Below are 14,356 nucleotides of genomic sequence, written 5' to 3'. Positions count from 1 at the left end.
CGAAGGACGGAGCGCCGGAGGTGAAATTAATGCATTGGGTTTTTTATTTTAAATCTCGGGATATTTATGTCTCGTGATACTTCATCTTGATATATTTGCATCTCATGACAATCACCTTACAACTCTCGTTATTTTGACAGTTAACGATACTTAAGCTTATAAGAACGATTGATATTATTCAAGTAGTTATAGCTAAGCTGTTATTTTTAGTGACTTCGTTTTCACCAAAATAAGCAAGTCTTTTTGTTTTTACGAATAAGTAAATATAAATGTCAATGAAGTTAATCTTTACACGAACATTTAATACGTGATTTGACTAAAGACTTGGTCTTTTTGGTAAAAAGTCATCTCTAAAAACAAGTGTTTGGCCACCACTACTGGAGAATATCATATCAATATGGTCCTTTTATACCTTAAGTATCATAAACTGGTGCATCAAAGTAATGCTAGACATTGCTGTTTCTTATGATATATTTTTTTCACAGCCTTTGACAAATAGTTTGTGATAAAAGTAAAACAGAATATATCTCTTATTGCAACTACAATCATCAACTTACTTGCTTGAATGACCAGATTTGACAAGTCAAAAAGTATTTTGAAAATGAGGAAAAAAATAAGTCAGTCAAAAATGTCTTTCATTATCACTATTTTTATTTATTTGTAAATATTGCAGTTGATATTATTGTATTGGGGGAAAAAAGAGAATCCCCAAACTTTACCATCAACATGTTAAGTAATAAAATCATATTATTATTTGTTTTTATTGATTTTCAGACAAAATATAATTTGAAATGTTGATGTTTACTATTACTTAAAAATGAAACTTAATTTGTGTGCATCGAACAATAGTTAAAAAAATTGCAATTGTACAAGTATGTTATTTGTATACGTAAAATATAAACGTTTTAATCCAAAAAGTAGTGACGACCAAATGACGTCACAACATTCCTCCGCTTTCATTGGTTCGCTCACTTCCTGTTTCCTGCTGTTGAATTACACGCACGTGAAGGTCAGCGTTTGAACGTCAGATGATCATCTTCCCTCGACAACCTTTGTGATCTTTGGATTTTCACCTAAACATGAGCGAGCAAGCGGCGGCCGTGGACCCGCAGTTGGTGCAATTCGTCAAAGTAGCGTCCGAGCAGCGGAGGTTCCAGCAGCTGGTGCATCCATTGACGGAGGTCTGCTGGGTAAGAGACTCACGATGCTAACGGCGCCCACTCAAGTCAATGGCGGTTGTTAGCTTCAATGCTAATTTAGATGAAAGTAGCTGACAAGATCTATAGTTACAACAGTTTGATATATGTTTTACCTGTGGTGAGTCTCTTTAGCTCAGCTCAGTTGTGACTTTGTAGTATTTCAAACATGGAAGTTTACAATATTATAGCAGCTGAAGTTCCAAGGTTTCATGATAAATTGATACGTTCACGGCACCGGCAGGGCATAGGAACGGAGAAGTTTGAGATTCTCGAGTATGTGTAAATCTATTTAAATTATTAAAAAAATGTATTTTGAGAATAAAATCATCTACTTCTGCCTACCATGGTGCGTGTAAATGTGTATTTATAAAGTATTATTATAGTTATAAAGCAATACAAGTTTGGACGTGCTTCAGTAGTATGTGGTCTTGAAAGCACCACTCAAGGTGAGTGTCAACACAATACAACTAATGTTACTCCGATTTTTTTTTCTTAATATTGCGATTAAATATGCTTTTTTTTGTTAAAGTCCTCTTTTCATTAGTTTTATCGTTAATTAAATAAACAACTTGCATTCAAATAAAATGTATCCCTTTGTTTCATTGTTAGTTTTGGTTATAGTATAAGTTAAGCATATATTGAAATAGAAAATGGAGACTTATTTAGTTACTTCATTTAGAACTGGAATCAACATGGGCATTTTTTTTGGTAGTAAACGAGCGTAGTATAATCATGCAGCTGTAAGACTATAAAATTGACCATAAATACTTCAAACCGTGCTAAAATGTAAACATTTATATTAATCAGTCAGTCATAAATCACACTAACTTTGTGCAAAGTAAACTCAATTTCAAACCTTGCTTCGAACACCTTTGAACTTTGAATCCTGTAATACGAAATAATAATGTAATTCGTACAATTTGAATATTCAGAGTAGAGCACACGCATGAAACAGGCCAGCAGCACATGTCAGGATGTAACTGGTGATCAAAACGATGGAGTGTGGTTCTTTCATTCATCTGTGCTGCCAGATGATGTTCTTATGTTATGAACTCACTACACTTAATTTCCACGTGTTGTCTTAAATTGAAACACAGAGAATTCAAAGAGTTTGGATGTGACTGCTTCCCTGTCAGTCACGTGACTATGACGGGCCGAAAGTCCAACGTAAAAACATACAATTAAATCGCAACATTTCCAATATTAAAACCTGACTTAATTTCATTTCTATTGCAAATGCACTTAATCGTTCAGTCCTACCTCACATACGTGCTACTGACAAGATCCGGTCAGTCAAAAGTGGGGGTGCTTATTGTTAACCACTAGAATCTTACCTATTCATGCTCTTCAAAAAAACATGTTTTAAATGTATTAAAAGTCCTACTATTGTAAGCGTTAATCTAATCGTGTTCTTGTTCTAGGACACGTGCATGGACAAACCGAGTTCAAAGCTTGACTCGAGGACGGAGAGGTGTATCGTGAACTGTGTCGAGCGGTTTTTAGATACCCAGCAGTTTATTCTGACCAGACTTCAAGGGACTCAGAGGACTACAGGTGACTTGTCTGACTCCATGTCGGATTGAAGAATGACATCACGAAGGACTGGAAACACAACAAAAAAAAAGGCTTGTACTGTTCTCAAGACTACAAGTGCCTCAGGTTAACCCCTTCGAAAGTGTTCGACGGAACAATGCTGGTCACCAACAGTTGGGGAAAGTTACCTGTGACCTTGGCGCTCCAGGAACATCAACACTTCTGCAAATATAAGTTGATCACAAAGCCTGGATGGAAGTAGTGTGAATGAAAGCTTTGGTTTGTACATATGCAATAAATAAAATACAAACAATTACATCTGCTTTGCAAACTCCCTTCTTTAGATTCTAAAATGTTGGAAAATGAGAAAGTGTGGTATCCGACAAGTCTCCACCAGCCGTGAAAATGAATAGGACATTCTTCAGTGGGATATTATGTCTAGGAAGACGCTATTTGTAGAGGAAATGAATAATCGTTTATCCAATTGTAACTAATTTATTAGCAATACTAAATAAAATGGACTCTGAGATGCATATATTTTTCCAAGCTTCAGTTAATATCTGTGGCTAATGTTTGTGGATGGTTTAACTAAGACATTTAGGAATATGAAGAGAGTGGCGACATGAGGAGGTGCGTGTTCATCCTGTTAACTGTGCTGTGGAAAGTTAGATGTTTTCAGTGTAACCTCTTATTTATTTTAGACATAACTCCAGACCAATAGAACAAACAGTGTCAGCCTGTGCTAAATATGTAGCACCTTATTAGACTGAATAGGGCTTTGACTTAACTTTTGATCCTTTTAGGGCATCACTAAAGGAATGTATAACACTTGTCTGAAAGGTGTTCCATTTTGGAAAACAAAAAGGCTTTTTTTTTCTCAATCAACATTAACCTGTGATTATTGATGTGTCAAAACACTTGTTTCTGTAAAGTTTACTTAAAAAATAAACCATTTTACTTGTGAAAATGAGTAAAACACAAACTCTATAAGATTCATTTGTATTTTTCAATCTGATTAATATAGTGCTGACATTGAACCAGTCCAGGTGCAAAACAAGTTAAAGTAGATTCTAACTATGGACCGATGAGGCTTCATTATACTGCATCATTTGTAATATTGAAAGGCCCCTACAATCTTTGACTCTTATTTAACTAAAAATAGGCATCAGAGGTCTTTCAGAGTGTATCATGATACAGCATCAGATGCCTCATCAACCCATCACAAGGTAATGCAATTGAATGAAGGCACTTTTGTGAAAGTGTAATATATATTCCTCCAAGAATCTAGGACTGAACATTAAAACAATAAAAGCAAGAACCGTGGACACACAACAAATGTCAAAACTAATAAACAAGAAAATAAGAATTCAGTGCTGGCTACTGACGCTTCATGAAGCCTCATTTTCAGAGCTCAATAGATGGCGCTCTCTCTGCTCTAAAGTCTGTGGGTATAACTTAAAAAAAAAAAAGAAGAAATATCACATTTAGAATGAGAGTGCCACCTACGATTGAATATGAGGCTTCGTGAAGCTTCAGCAGCCGGTCATTTAAGGCAGTCGTCACACAGAATGTTTTGGTACCGTGAGCCAGTCGACGCCTGTTTTACCGCTCGTCTGCTTTGTCTGCCGGCTGCTTTGCTTCGTCCTCCGATTGGTTGCTTTGACTGGGCAACACCACGTAAGCATGATGACCTCCCAGGAAGCCCTGGTGACCTTTTCTGAGGAACGTCGGCACGGAGTCCCAGCTGAACACGATGTCTTTAAAGGCGTGGAGGAGGAAGATCCCTAGGATGATGATGAAGAATCCACTCATGGTTCCCACCACTCGGTCCACCGTCAGTCGCGTCCACTCCTTGAAGAGGATGACGGAGCAGGCCATGACGGCGCTGGTGAAGAACACGTAGTAGATGGGCGTGACGATGGAGGTGTTGAAGATATCCAGAGCTTTGTTCAGGTAGTTGATCTGGATGCTGATGCAGAGGATCAGGCAGACTATCAGGGACCAGAACAGAGGCTCCTTGAGCACGGCCATCCCCGCGAAGAGCTCCTTAATACCAATACCCAGACCCTTGACACAAGACACCGACAGAGAGCCGATCACAGAGCAGATCAGGATGTAGACCAGCACGTTCTTCTGACCGAACCGCGGGGCCACGGCGAAGATAAGGACCAGGCAGCTCACCACTACGCACACAGCGAACACAATGAAACCTGGGCAGGGGAATGCGGAGAAGTTAAACACTCATGGATCAAACATCGGCATCACACGGGCCGTTACCCGGGTCTTTGAGTTTATCGGCCATGGCGCTGAGCGAGGCCACCTCTTCCTCCTGTGGAGCGTGGAGAACCATCACGGTGGAGCCCAGGACACACAGCAGACAGCCGATCTTCCCGTGGATGTTGAGTCGCTCGTTCAGGAAGTAGGAGGCCAGGATGGCACTGGAAGACAAATAGTTTATGGTTCAATAAAAGTTTTTCATGCAGAAGCAAGTGTCTGTTTAATAGAGTAAGGGCTTGATGATAGTGATGAGCTGATGAAGCTTCATGAAACAGTGTCATGTTGTTTAGATGTCAGTAGGTGGCGCCATCAGTTTAAAAATGATGTGATGTTTCATTAGAACAGTTGTTCAAAACAAAGGAAAATAGTGCAGACCGCCATCTAGTGGGCTCTGAAAATAATGACACTACTTCATGAAGCTTCATCAGACCATTACTAGTTTTCACAGCATTGTAGTGAAGACACTGTTGCTCAATGTTATCTTGACCTTTTAAGTATATTTTTTGATTGTTTAAGCGCTTTGTGACCCTGGCCTGGAAAAGTGCCATATAGATTCAAATTACTTACTTACTGTATCATGATACAGTGTTTTTACTGTATCGTGATACCATTGCTTTGTCTCAAGTTGCATACTTGCGTACTCAAAGTTAGTATTTTTAGTGCGTAAGTGGGTCTAAATTCTTAGTATGAGAAATTTAGTGCACCATGCACACTAAATTGGCGTACTAAAACGCCCACAAAACTGAGTATGGATCGATGGACACTTTCTACCCTAAACGGCTCCATCTTAGTGACGTTGTAAATGGCAGTTACGTCATATATAAATGCATATTTATTCATATACTTACAGGTGCATTTTCAGCAGCAGTAGGAGGATGACACGTCTTCGCTGCTGATACCAGCTTAAATATCTCGCGAATATTTAGATTCTCATATTTTTTCTTTATTTCTTCTTCCAAACTTGCAAAAGGTGCTAGCGTGATAGCGTTCCAACAGCTGGTTGCAATCATCGTTGAATAGAAGAAGAAGCTGTTGTGTCATTTCCTGTTAGTGTGTAGCAGCAGTGTTTGATTTGAGACATACTATCTGTTGAGAATTTGCGTACAGGTTAGTATCTAAACTATCCTGATGCATACTAACTTCTAGTATACTAAGAGAAGAATGCGATTTGAGACACAGCACATGACTTTACTACACAGCTGTATTACGAGGCCTCGTCAACCAATTATGAGAATTGACTTACTATGGTAAAGAAAGAAGATGTTTAGATATATGGATTTAAAACACTTCTATCTAAAACTGCCATTGATAATTAATATATTGGTTAAAAAATCATATAAGAAATGTGTCAACCAAATAAAATAAATAATTTTCTTATACGTATGGTTATTGTGTATTTTTTCACTACTGTTTGCTCAAGTACAAAACTATATAATAAAAATATCCTATAGAAGTGATCTGAGTCAATCATTGATTGTAACTTGGGATATTTATTTATTTATAGCATCATAAACCTGTCTCGTTTGACAATTTGATAATTGTCTCAAGCGACATTGGGAAAAATATGATGTTTCAACTTGCAATTTCACTTCAGTTCTACATTAAAATGTGATGCTATTTTGTTGTTTAGTAGTCTACATCATCTAAAAGAGATCCATGCTGATCTATAATTGTATATCAGGGAAAGTATTGATTTATCACATCTAAAACTTACCATTTTAAATGATATTAAACTTTTAAACTGGGTGAAAATCTAAATTTGTTTTAAACATTCACAAATAAGTAAATATTGACAGTAACATCCAACATTCTTATTTTCAGCCAGTGTTTGTTATTCAATAATACTGTCACCTTGCACTGTTCTACGCCTATATAAGTTGATGAGTCACACCATGAGGATGTGGGTTAAAGTCAACTTGTTCAACTTCCTTTTTGTCTAACAAAAATGTTTAAAATAAGGCTCCTTTTCTGTACCACACTAGAAAGATCAGTCCTAACACAAACAGAAACAATTAACATCAGCTGAACTAGTTATGAATAGTTAAGATGTTTGCAACAATGTTTGCAGCATCAGAAGTAGTGAAGTGTTGATAAGGCCTCATGATACAGCTATGTAGTTAAGACACTGTATTATCATACCCACACAAAGACAGGAAGCAGAGTTAGAGAAGTCAGAGTTGAAGATGCTCAGGTCTATACTTGAGCACATGATGAAAAAGGATATACTAATTCTTATTTCCAAATTAAACTGTTCATTTATTCAAGTTGAGTAAATTAAGTTTTGGTCAGCAAACTATTAGATCATATGGAAAAAAAGTAGGTAAGATGCTGCTGTAAACCTCACCTGACAAGAACACTTAACGCTCCCAGAGGAGTCACGAGAGTTGCCGGTGCAAACGCATATGCAGCAAAGTTTGCAGCCTCTCCAACCCCCACTAGAAGACAATGGGCAGATGTCACAACGTTGGTGTAGAATTACATTCATAGCTTTGGTTATTGGTCACCACAATTCACTTACTTGATATGAGTCCTGCCCACCACAGCCATTCTCTCAGGTACGCATGACCACCTTGACCTATGGGTGGAGTGGACCAATCAGAAAGAACATCAGATCAGAGACCGCCATCTAGTGCTCTCTGGTTATAATGACACCGCTTCATGAAGCTTCATTAAACCATCACTGCTAGAAGGTTGACCAGTCACAGAAACTATTTGTGAATTAGTCAAACAAAAATAAAAGAGCAATACTGCACCTCTACAATCATTGTACAAGTTTGGTTTTGGTAGGAGTGCCAGCAGCAAAATATATAGATAGATAAAAGAAAGTGCAATAAAAAGAAAGTGCAAGATGACACAATCTAAAGATAAAGAACATAGATCAAAGAAAAATAACAAAGAAAAACGACACAAAAATTAACATAGAATATAATCATCTTTTTAATCCACTCCTGCCCTCAAACTCAGAATTAAACAATCTAATACCACAAGGAATGAATGAATCCCTGAGTCTATAAGTGTTGCATCATGGGAGGAGCATTCGTGCTCCATCTGCTTCTCTGCTCACTGATGACAATGTTGAGAGGATGACTGTCATCATCCATGATGGACAGTAGTTTGTCCAGTGATTTCCTATCAGCAACTGTCACCAGTGAGTCCAGCTTCATTCCAACCACAGAGCCAGTCCTTCTGATCAACCTGTCCAACCTGTTGACACTCCTCTTGGACACATTCCCACCCCAACACACCACAGCATAGAACAGGACACTGGCCACCACAGACTGGTAGAACATGCAGAGGAGCTTCCTGCAGATGTGAAAATGTAAATGATCGGAGCCTCCTCAGAATGTAAAGAAAGGCTACTCTGAACGTTCTTGTATACATGGTCTGTGTTGCAGGACCAGTCCAGTTTACTGTCCAGCCACACACCGAGGTACTTATAGTTGTCAACTATCTCCACCTCGTTGCCTGGAAACTCAATTTCCCGAAGGAGATCTCCAGAGGGATTCATAAAGTTAATCTATCTATCCATTAAAAGGAAGAAGAATTTAAAATAAATGAATGAAATGTATTGCCGTCATGCTGTTACACAAACCGTCCTCAACACTTGCATGTTCTGGCTGCTGCAAAGACACGGTTTCTTTACGTGACATCCCAAACAACTGATGAACGAAAACACTTACAGGAGTTAAGGCCTTTAACCCTCGTGTTTTCTCAGGGGTCAAGGTGACCCAAAAGCCTGAAAGCAAACGCGTTTGAGGTATCCCCTGTGTTTTCTTTGGGTCATCTTGACCCTGAGATAACAAGGGTTAAGAACAAGTATAAAAGATTGAAAAATTACATTTCTTTTTTATTTGTGAAGTCAAATTTTAAAAAATGTACAAACTCTTAAACAAATGTACAATTTTAGAAAATTAGTTACAAAAAATGTATTTCAGAAAATTGTGATTTTGTATCACAGTTTGTATAAAACTTTTGCACTTCTGGCCAAAGACAGCTGACAGATGGTTGGCTCCTATAATAACTATAATCATTTGAGGCCTCAAAGAATGAAAATGCAATTTCAATATCAGACTTGAGTTACACCCTCCTACTGTTGCATCCATACGTTTTAGAAACTAGAATCCAAATTTCCTTAAACTTTAACTATTAAATTGAGGACGTTTTTACGACAGTAAAACATATACATTTGCTTAATAAAAATAACTTTTGGGTGACAATGATCATCTATTGATAAAGATTCTAGAAGGTCGTGGCTGTCCTACATAACTTGGATGTAACAAACTTTTTTTCTGGTCTGTTCGGAACTAATAATAATAATAAAAACCTCAGAGATGGTACCTGCTCTCATGGAGCCGGTCCTGGCCAGTCGCAGCAGCCCCTTCTTCTTCAAGATAAAACTGGCTCCGATGAACGCGCTCGAGGAAACGGCCAGAGACAGACCGATGTAGAAGTCCAGGCGGTTCACTTCCATCTTTGTGTCGAGGGCGAGTCACGAGAGTCCTCGAACCACAGAGAAACAAAAGCGCACTTTTCACCGCCGGGACCAGAACCTTCGTCTCATCACATGACAGAGATGACGCGCAGGAAAGATTCTTTCTAAAGAGGAGATATTTGTCACGTCGAGCTCTAGTTAAACTACATTCACTTTCTTAAAAAGTAGTTTTTTCTTTTTAACATACGATTGTTAAGGCGGGTCCGTCTGATGGAATCTGTCAACAGGCTGGGAGGAGAGGCGGACCACGGGAAGCCTTCTGGCGACCGGAAGCGAGTAGATTATTTTATTGACACATTTTTCTATCTAAAAAATAACACTTTATTGAGACAAACATACTCTCAACTGAGAACAAACTCTATTCTCAAATAAAACGGAAAAAATAAAAATTAAATAGTAAAATAGAAATTACTTGCTGGGAGAAGTGTGAAGAAGTTTGTGATTACATTTATTTTATAAATAATTCAAGATTCAAACAAGACATAGATACATTGGTCCCACACAGATTGAGATGTGTACTTATTTATAACAGACCTGAACCAAGGACTACGTGGAACAAAGTGATAAGAGAACAGATATATTTAAAAAAAAAATTGCTTCCCAAAGAACCACAACATATCAACAATATTTAAATTTGTTTTATTATTTGGGTAAATTAGAAACTTCAGAATAAGAAAACATATATTATTTGTTGTGGTGACAGTAAAGAATATATAATTAAATAATACAAATGAAATGAAGAGTAGGTAAGTAAGTAATTTATATTTGCAAGGCACTTTTCCAGACCAGGGTCACAAAGCGCTTAAACAATAAAAACAAAACTCAATAAAATATATATTTAAAAGGTCAAGATAACACCAAGAACAACACAAGAGTCTTAGAAAATCAGTGAAAAGCCTGCATGAATAAAAATGTCTTAAGATGTTTCTTGAAGGAGTCAGTAGATCCATCAAGCGCAAAGAGAGAGGAAGATCGTTCCAAAGTTTAGGAGAAACAGCCTGGAAGGATTTCTCTCCTCTGGTCCTGAACCGTGTTCAGGAACCATCAGTAGATTCTGATCCACAGACCTCAGAGCTCAGATCTTGAGCTGGGGTGTAAGGCTGGATCAGATCACTGATGTAAGGAGGAGCCTGACCATGAATAGTTCTGAAAGTAAGAACCAGAATTTTAAAATTGATACTGAAAGAAACTGTCAGGAAGTGACACGTTTTAAGGATCGGAGAAATGCGAGTTCTTCTACTAGAGCGGGTCATAATTCTCGCTGCAGAGTTCTGAATGAATTGAAGGTGAGACAGCTCCTTCTTGCTAAGACATCAAAACAGACTGTTGCAATAGTCCAAACAAAAAGACACAAACACATGGATTACAAGCTCCAGATCATGTTGTGACAACATTTTCCTAAGTTTAGTGATTTTTCTCAGTGGAAGGAAACAGTTTCTGGCTAGTTTTCTGCAGTGTTGAACTAGATACATAAAAATAATAATAATAATTATTATTATTATTATTAATTTATATAATAATAATAGGTTACTCAAATAAGAAAAATACATTTTATTTTTTATTTTTGTGGTGGCAGTACAGAATAGAATAAAATAAGATAGCAATAAAAAAACAGAAAATCACCTGAATAATTTCCTTTTTACATTTTTCGATTTGAAGTCTATTTATCCTATTATATATTTTTTAAATTAGCAAAATAAAATGTTTATGCTTTTTATCATTATTTAATTTGTGAATATGAATGTTAAAAAATATTTTCGTTTTCTCTACAGCCAACTAGCTGACGATTAGGTTTACACCGGATGTGATTGGTTCCTTTGGTTCAGCAAGCTGCAGTCTGATTGGAGGACGCTGGAGCAACCCGGAAATGTCATCAACCTTGAAAACATTGAGCTCGTCATGTGAACCTGACATGAGTTCATGGAGTGTTTGATGACAAATATCTCCGTCCAACCATGAGGACTCCTGGGCTTCTTGGTGTTGTTGCCAGAGGCTGCACGAGTGTCTTGAGACCGCGGGGTGTGTTTGGTGTCACCGCACCTGGATGGAGGCATCATGGTGTAGTTCAGAGCAGACAGAAGAGCGACGGTGTGTGCGGAGATGACAACCACTTCTACGTCACCACTCCCATCTTCTACGTCAACGCGTCTCCACATGTAGGACATTTGTACTCCGCGGTTTTGGCCGATTGTCTGTACAGGTTCAAGTTACTTCAGGGATACAACGCCAAGTTTGCCACAGGTATTTGTTGTTTATCTAAAAGAAAGTCATTTTCTTAGTTACAATGAACCTCCAAATAGTCACAACGTTTGTTCATATGTGATTAAAAAGTTTTTATGTTGTAATTAAACTTCCGGTCGCTAAATGGCAGAAGTTCTATGTCATTTGGTGCTTCGCCCTTTAACCGCTTCGCTCTTGGTTTAAACCCAAGGCGAAGCCCGACAGGATAAACCAATAGCCAAGCGCTTAGAGGGCTTCGCACCAATTCGTAGAACCTGAGATTATGATGATAGATAGATAAATATATATATATAGATATATATATATATATATAGATATACTGTATATGGTGAGGGCGAGATACAGGTTTAAGAGTCATACGGTCTCTAAATTCTGCAACACCGGAGTCAAGTACTCAGACAATACTAAAAAATATATATATCGTTGTACCTAGAGTATCACAGTGTATTGCAGTATATCATATCGTGGTACATATATCGCCAGATTCATGCCAATACACAACTAGAGTCAAGTCCTCTGGCAATAATACAAATGTTCCTTATTCCTACACTATCGCAATAAATCGTATCGGTGGCCCTGTGTCATGATGCGTATCGTATTCTTGCCAATACACACTTCTACTCTATAGTGTTTGACGCTTCCTTGGGTTGTGGTCCATCTCAGGTACCGACGAACACGGGCTCAAGATCCAACAGGCCGCGGAGGCCGCAGGGAAAGACCCCTTGACCTTCTGCACGGACGTCTCCGAGCGATTCCGTCATCTCTTCAGCAGATGCGGCGTGGCCCACACCGACTTCATCAGGACCACGGAGGACCGGCACAGGCGAGCCGTCGAGCACTTCTGGTCCGTCCTCCTGGAGAAGGGTCTCATCTACAAGGGCAGCTACGAGGGATGGTACTCCACGCAGGACGAGAGCTTCCTGACGCCCCAGCAGGTGGTTGACGCGGTGGACTCGGCGGGGAGAGGGATCAAGATCTCGGAGGAAAGCGGCCATAAGGTGAGATGACGCACAGGTTTCTGTAGAGCAGCGGTCATCAGGTGGTTCCTGTCGGCAGGTGGAGTGGATGAAAGAAGACAACTACATGTTCCGTCTGTCCGTCTTCCGCCCTCAACTGCTGCACTGGCTCAAGGGCAACCCTTCCGCCGTCCAGCCGGAACGCTTCCACCGCATGGTCCTCTCGCTGCTGCAGGAGGAGCTCCCGGACTTGTCGGTGTCCCGGCAGAGAAGTCGCCTGCAGTGGGGGATCCCCGTCCCGGGGGATCCTGACCAGACCATCTACGTGTGGCTGGACGCTCTGGTCAACTACCTCACCGTCGCCGGCTATCCAGATGAGCACCAGCGGTGGTGGGGCGCGGTCAGACACGTGGTCGGCAAGGACATCCTGAAGTTCCACGCCGTCTACTGGCCGTCGTTTCTCCTCGCCGCCGGACTGCTGCTGCCGCGCTCCATCCACGTCCACTCGCACTGGACCGTCGGCGGGAAGAAGATGTCGAAAAGTCTCGGAAACGTGGTGAACCCTCTGGAGCTGGCGCGGTCGTTCACCGCGGACGGTTTGAGGTACTTCCTCCTGCGCCAGGGCGTCCCCGACTCGGACTGCGATTACAACGACGGGAAGGTTCTGAAGGTGCTGAACGCCGAGCTGGCCGACTCCCTGGGCGGTCTGCTCAACCGCTGCACGGCGCCGGCCATGAACGCTCGGCAGACGTTCCCACCTTTCTGCTCGCTCGTGTTCCCTCGAGAGGGAGCGACGGGTCGAGCCGTCCCAGAGGACTACCGGATGCTGGACGCCGTGGGGAACCTGAAGGCGGTCGTGGCGCAGAACTACGAGAGCTTGCACGTCTACAGAGCTCTGGAGGCCATCGCCGCGTGCGTGCGACTGACCAACGGGTTCGTCCAGCGTCACACTCCTTGGAAGTTGGACAGGACTCGAGACGAAGACGCTCGCTGGCTCGACACCATCGGCCACGTCTCGCTGGAGTGCCTGAGACTGTACGGGACTCTCCTCCAGCCGGTCGTGCCGGAGATTTCCGACAAGCTGCTGTCCAGACTCGGGGTGACGGCTCAGGAAAGAGGGTGGGAAAATCTGAACTTCCTCCCGAGGTATCACAAGATGGACAGTCGGTTTGAAGGGAGAGCGCTCGGACCGGACACCGGCGTCCTTTTTCCTCGGTTAGAAACCGAGAACGAGAAGAAACCTAAGAGAAACAAAAAGGAGAGATAACGCCCGAACATTTTGTTTGAACTGGGGTGAAAATAAAGTCAAACTAAGAATGACCATATTTGGAAGAGTGATCACTGCAAAATCAAATCACATGTTCACCATATTAAACCTGGTTCTCTCTCAAAAACGAAGATTTCGGACAAACCTCGTCCAAATTAAAAATCCAAGCCGGGTTACAAGTAGGACTGGCAGATGAATAAGGTTCTCTTGAAAATAAGTTTAACGGAAGGTTTACATCTTGGAGAGACTCTGACTAGAGCAGCTGCTTCTTTGTAAATCAAACCAGGAAAAAGGCTTTTTTTCCAACTCAGAAAATAAATAAATCAAGTCCAACTATACAGTAATCCTCAAACATCAATAAAGATATATTTTTTATAGAATCGTTTTGTTC

At 40.4% G+C, this 14,356-nt stretch overlaps 3 protein-coding genes across 4 annotated transcripts; 2 read left to right on the top strand and 1 right to left on the bottom strand.

Annotated features, from left to right (window-relative positions):
• The first annotated feature begins 977 nt into the window (after positions 1-977).
• Positions 978-3,048, top strand: timm8a (translocase of inner mitochondrial membrane 8 homolog A (yeast)). The gene is made up of 2 exons (XM_087799213.1): positions 978-1,190; positions 2,621-3,048. Exons 1-2 carry the CDS (start codon positions 1,080-1,082, stop codon positions 2,780-2,782), a joined length of 273 nt encoding a protein of 90 aa, XP_087655339.1. The 5' UTR covers positions 978-1,079; the 3' UTR covers positions 2,783-3,048.
• Positions 3,049-3,497: 449 nt separating this feature from the next.
• On the bottom strand, positions 3,498-9,724 carry LOC148071734 (magnesium transporter NIPA2). Of its 2 annotated transcripts, XM_087799212.1 has the most exons (6): positions 9,689-9,724; positions 9,348-9,605; positions 7,528-7,584; positions 7,354-7,444; positions 5,010-5,170; positions 3,498-4,942 (listed from the first exon to the last, which is right to left on the bottom strand). In XM_087799212.1, the coding sequence occupies exons 2-6, from the start codon at positions 9,478-9,480 to the stop codon at positions 4,335-4,337; spliced, it is 1,050 nt and encodes a 349-aa protein (XP_087655338.1). In that variant the 5' UTR covers positions 9,481-9,605; positions 9,689-9,724; the 3' UTR covers positions 3,498-4,334. The 2 variants fall into 2 exon arrangements, with proteins under 2 accessions (XP_087655338.1, XP_087655337.1); XM_087799211.1 differs by having other exon boundaries at positions 9,348-9,697.
• A 1,655-nt stretch (positions 9,725-11,379) lies between these two features.
• Positions 11,380-14,018, top strand: mars2 (methionyl-tRNA synthetase 2, mitochondrial). The gene is made up of 3 exons (XM_087799779.1): positions 11,380-11,742; positions 12,406-12,740; positions 12,799-14,018. Exons 1-3 carry the CDS (start codon positions 11,457-11,459, stop codon positions 13,963-13,965), a joined length of 1,788 nt encoding a protein of 595 aa, XP_087655905.1. The 5' UTR covers positions 11,380-11,456; the 3' UTR covers positions 13,966-14,018.
• Positions 14,019-14,356: the final 338 nt, after the last annotated feature.

The sequence above is a fragment of the Callionymus lyra genome, chromosome 9 (genome assembly GCF_982586985.1).
Source record: "Callionymus lyra chromosome 9, fCalLyr1.hap1.1, whole genome shotgun sequence".
Lineage (NCBI taxonomy): Eukaryota > Metazoa > Chordata > Actinopteri > Syngnathiformes > Callionymidae > Callionymus > Callionymus lyra.
The sequence above is the reverse complement of the archived record's forward strand: the minus strand, read 5'-3'. Positions and strand labels throughout refer to the sequence as shown.

Coding starts and splice junctions, on each gene's coding strand:
- mars2 (XM_087799779.1), top strand. CDS start 11,457: ATGAGGACTCCTGGGCTTCTTGGTGTTGTTGCCAGAGGCTGCACGAGT. Junction 11,743..12,405: donor CAACGCCAAGTTTGCCACAG/GTATTTGTTGTT, acceptor GGTCCATCTCAG/GTACCGACGAACACGGGCTC. Junction 12,741..12,798: donor CGGAGGAAAGCGGCCATAAG/GTGAGATGACGC, acceptor TCCTGTCGGCAG/GTGGAGTGGATGAAAGAAGA.
- timm8a (XM_087799213.1), top strand. CDS start 1,080: ATGAGCGAGCAAGCGGCGGCCGTGGACCCGCAGTTGGTGCAATTCGTC. Junction 1,191..2,620: donor CATTGACGGAGGTCTGCTGG/GTAAGAGACTCA, acceptor TTCTTGTTCTAG/GACACGTGCATGGACAAACC.
- LOC148071734 (XM_087799212.1), bottom strand. CDS start 9,480: ATGGAAGTGAACCGCCTGGACTTCTACATCGGTCTGTCTCTGGCCGTT. Junction 7,585..9,347: donor GACCGGCTCCATGAGAGCAG/GTACCATCTCTG, acceptor CTCCACCCATAG/GTCAAGGTGGTCATGCGTAC. Junction 4,943..5,009: donor CGATAAACTCAAAGACCCGG/GTAACGGCCCGT, acceptor TCCCCTGCCCAG/GTTTCATTGTGTTCGCTGTG.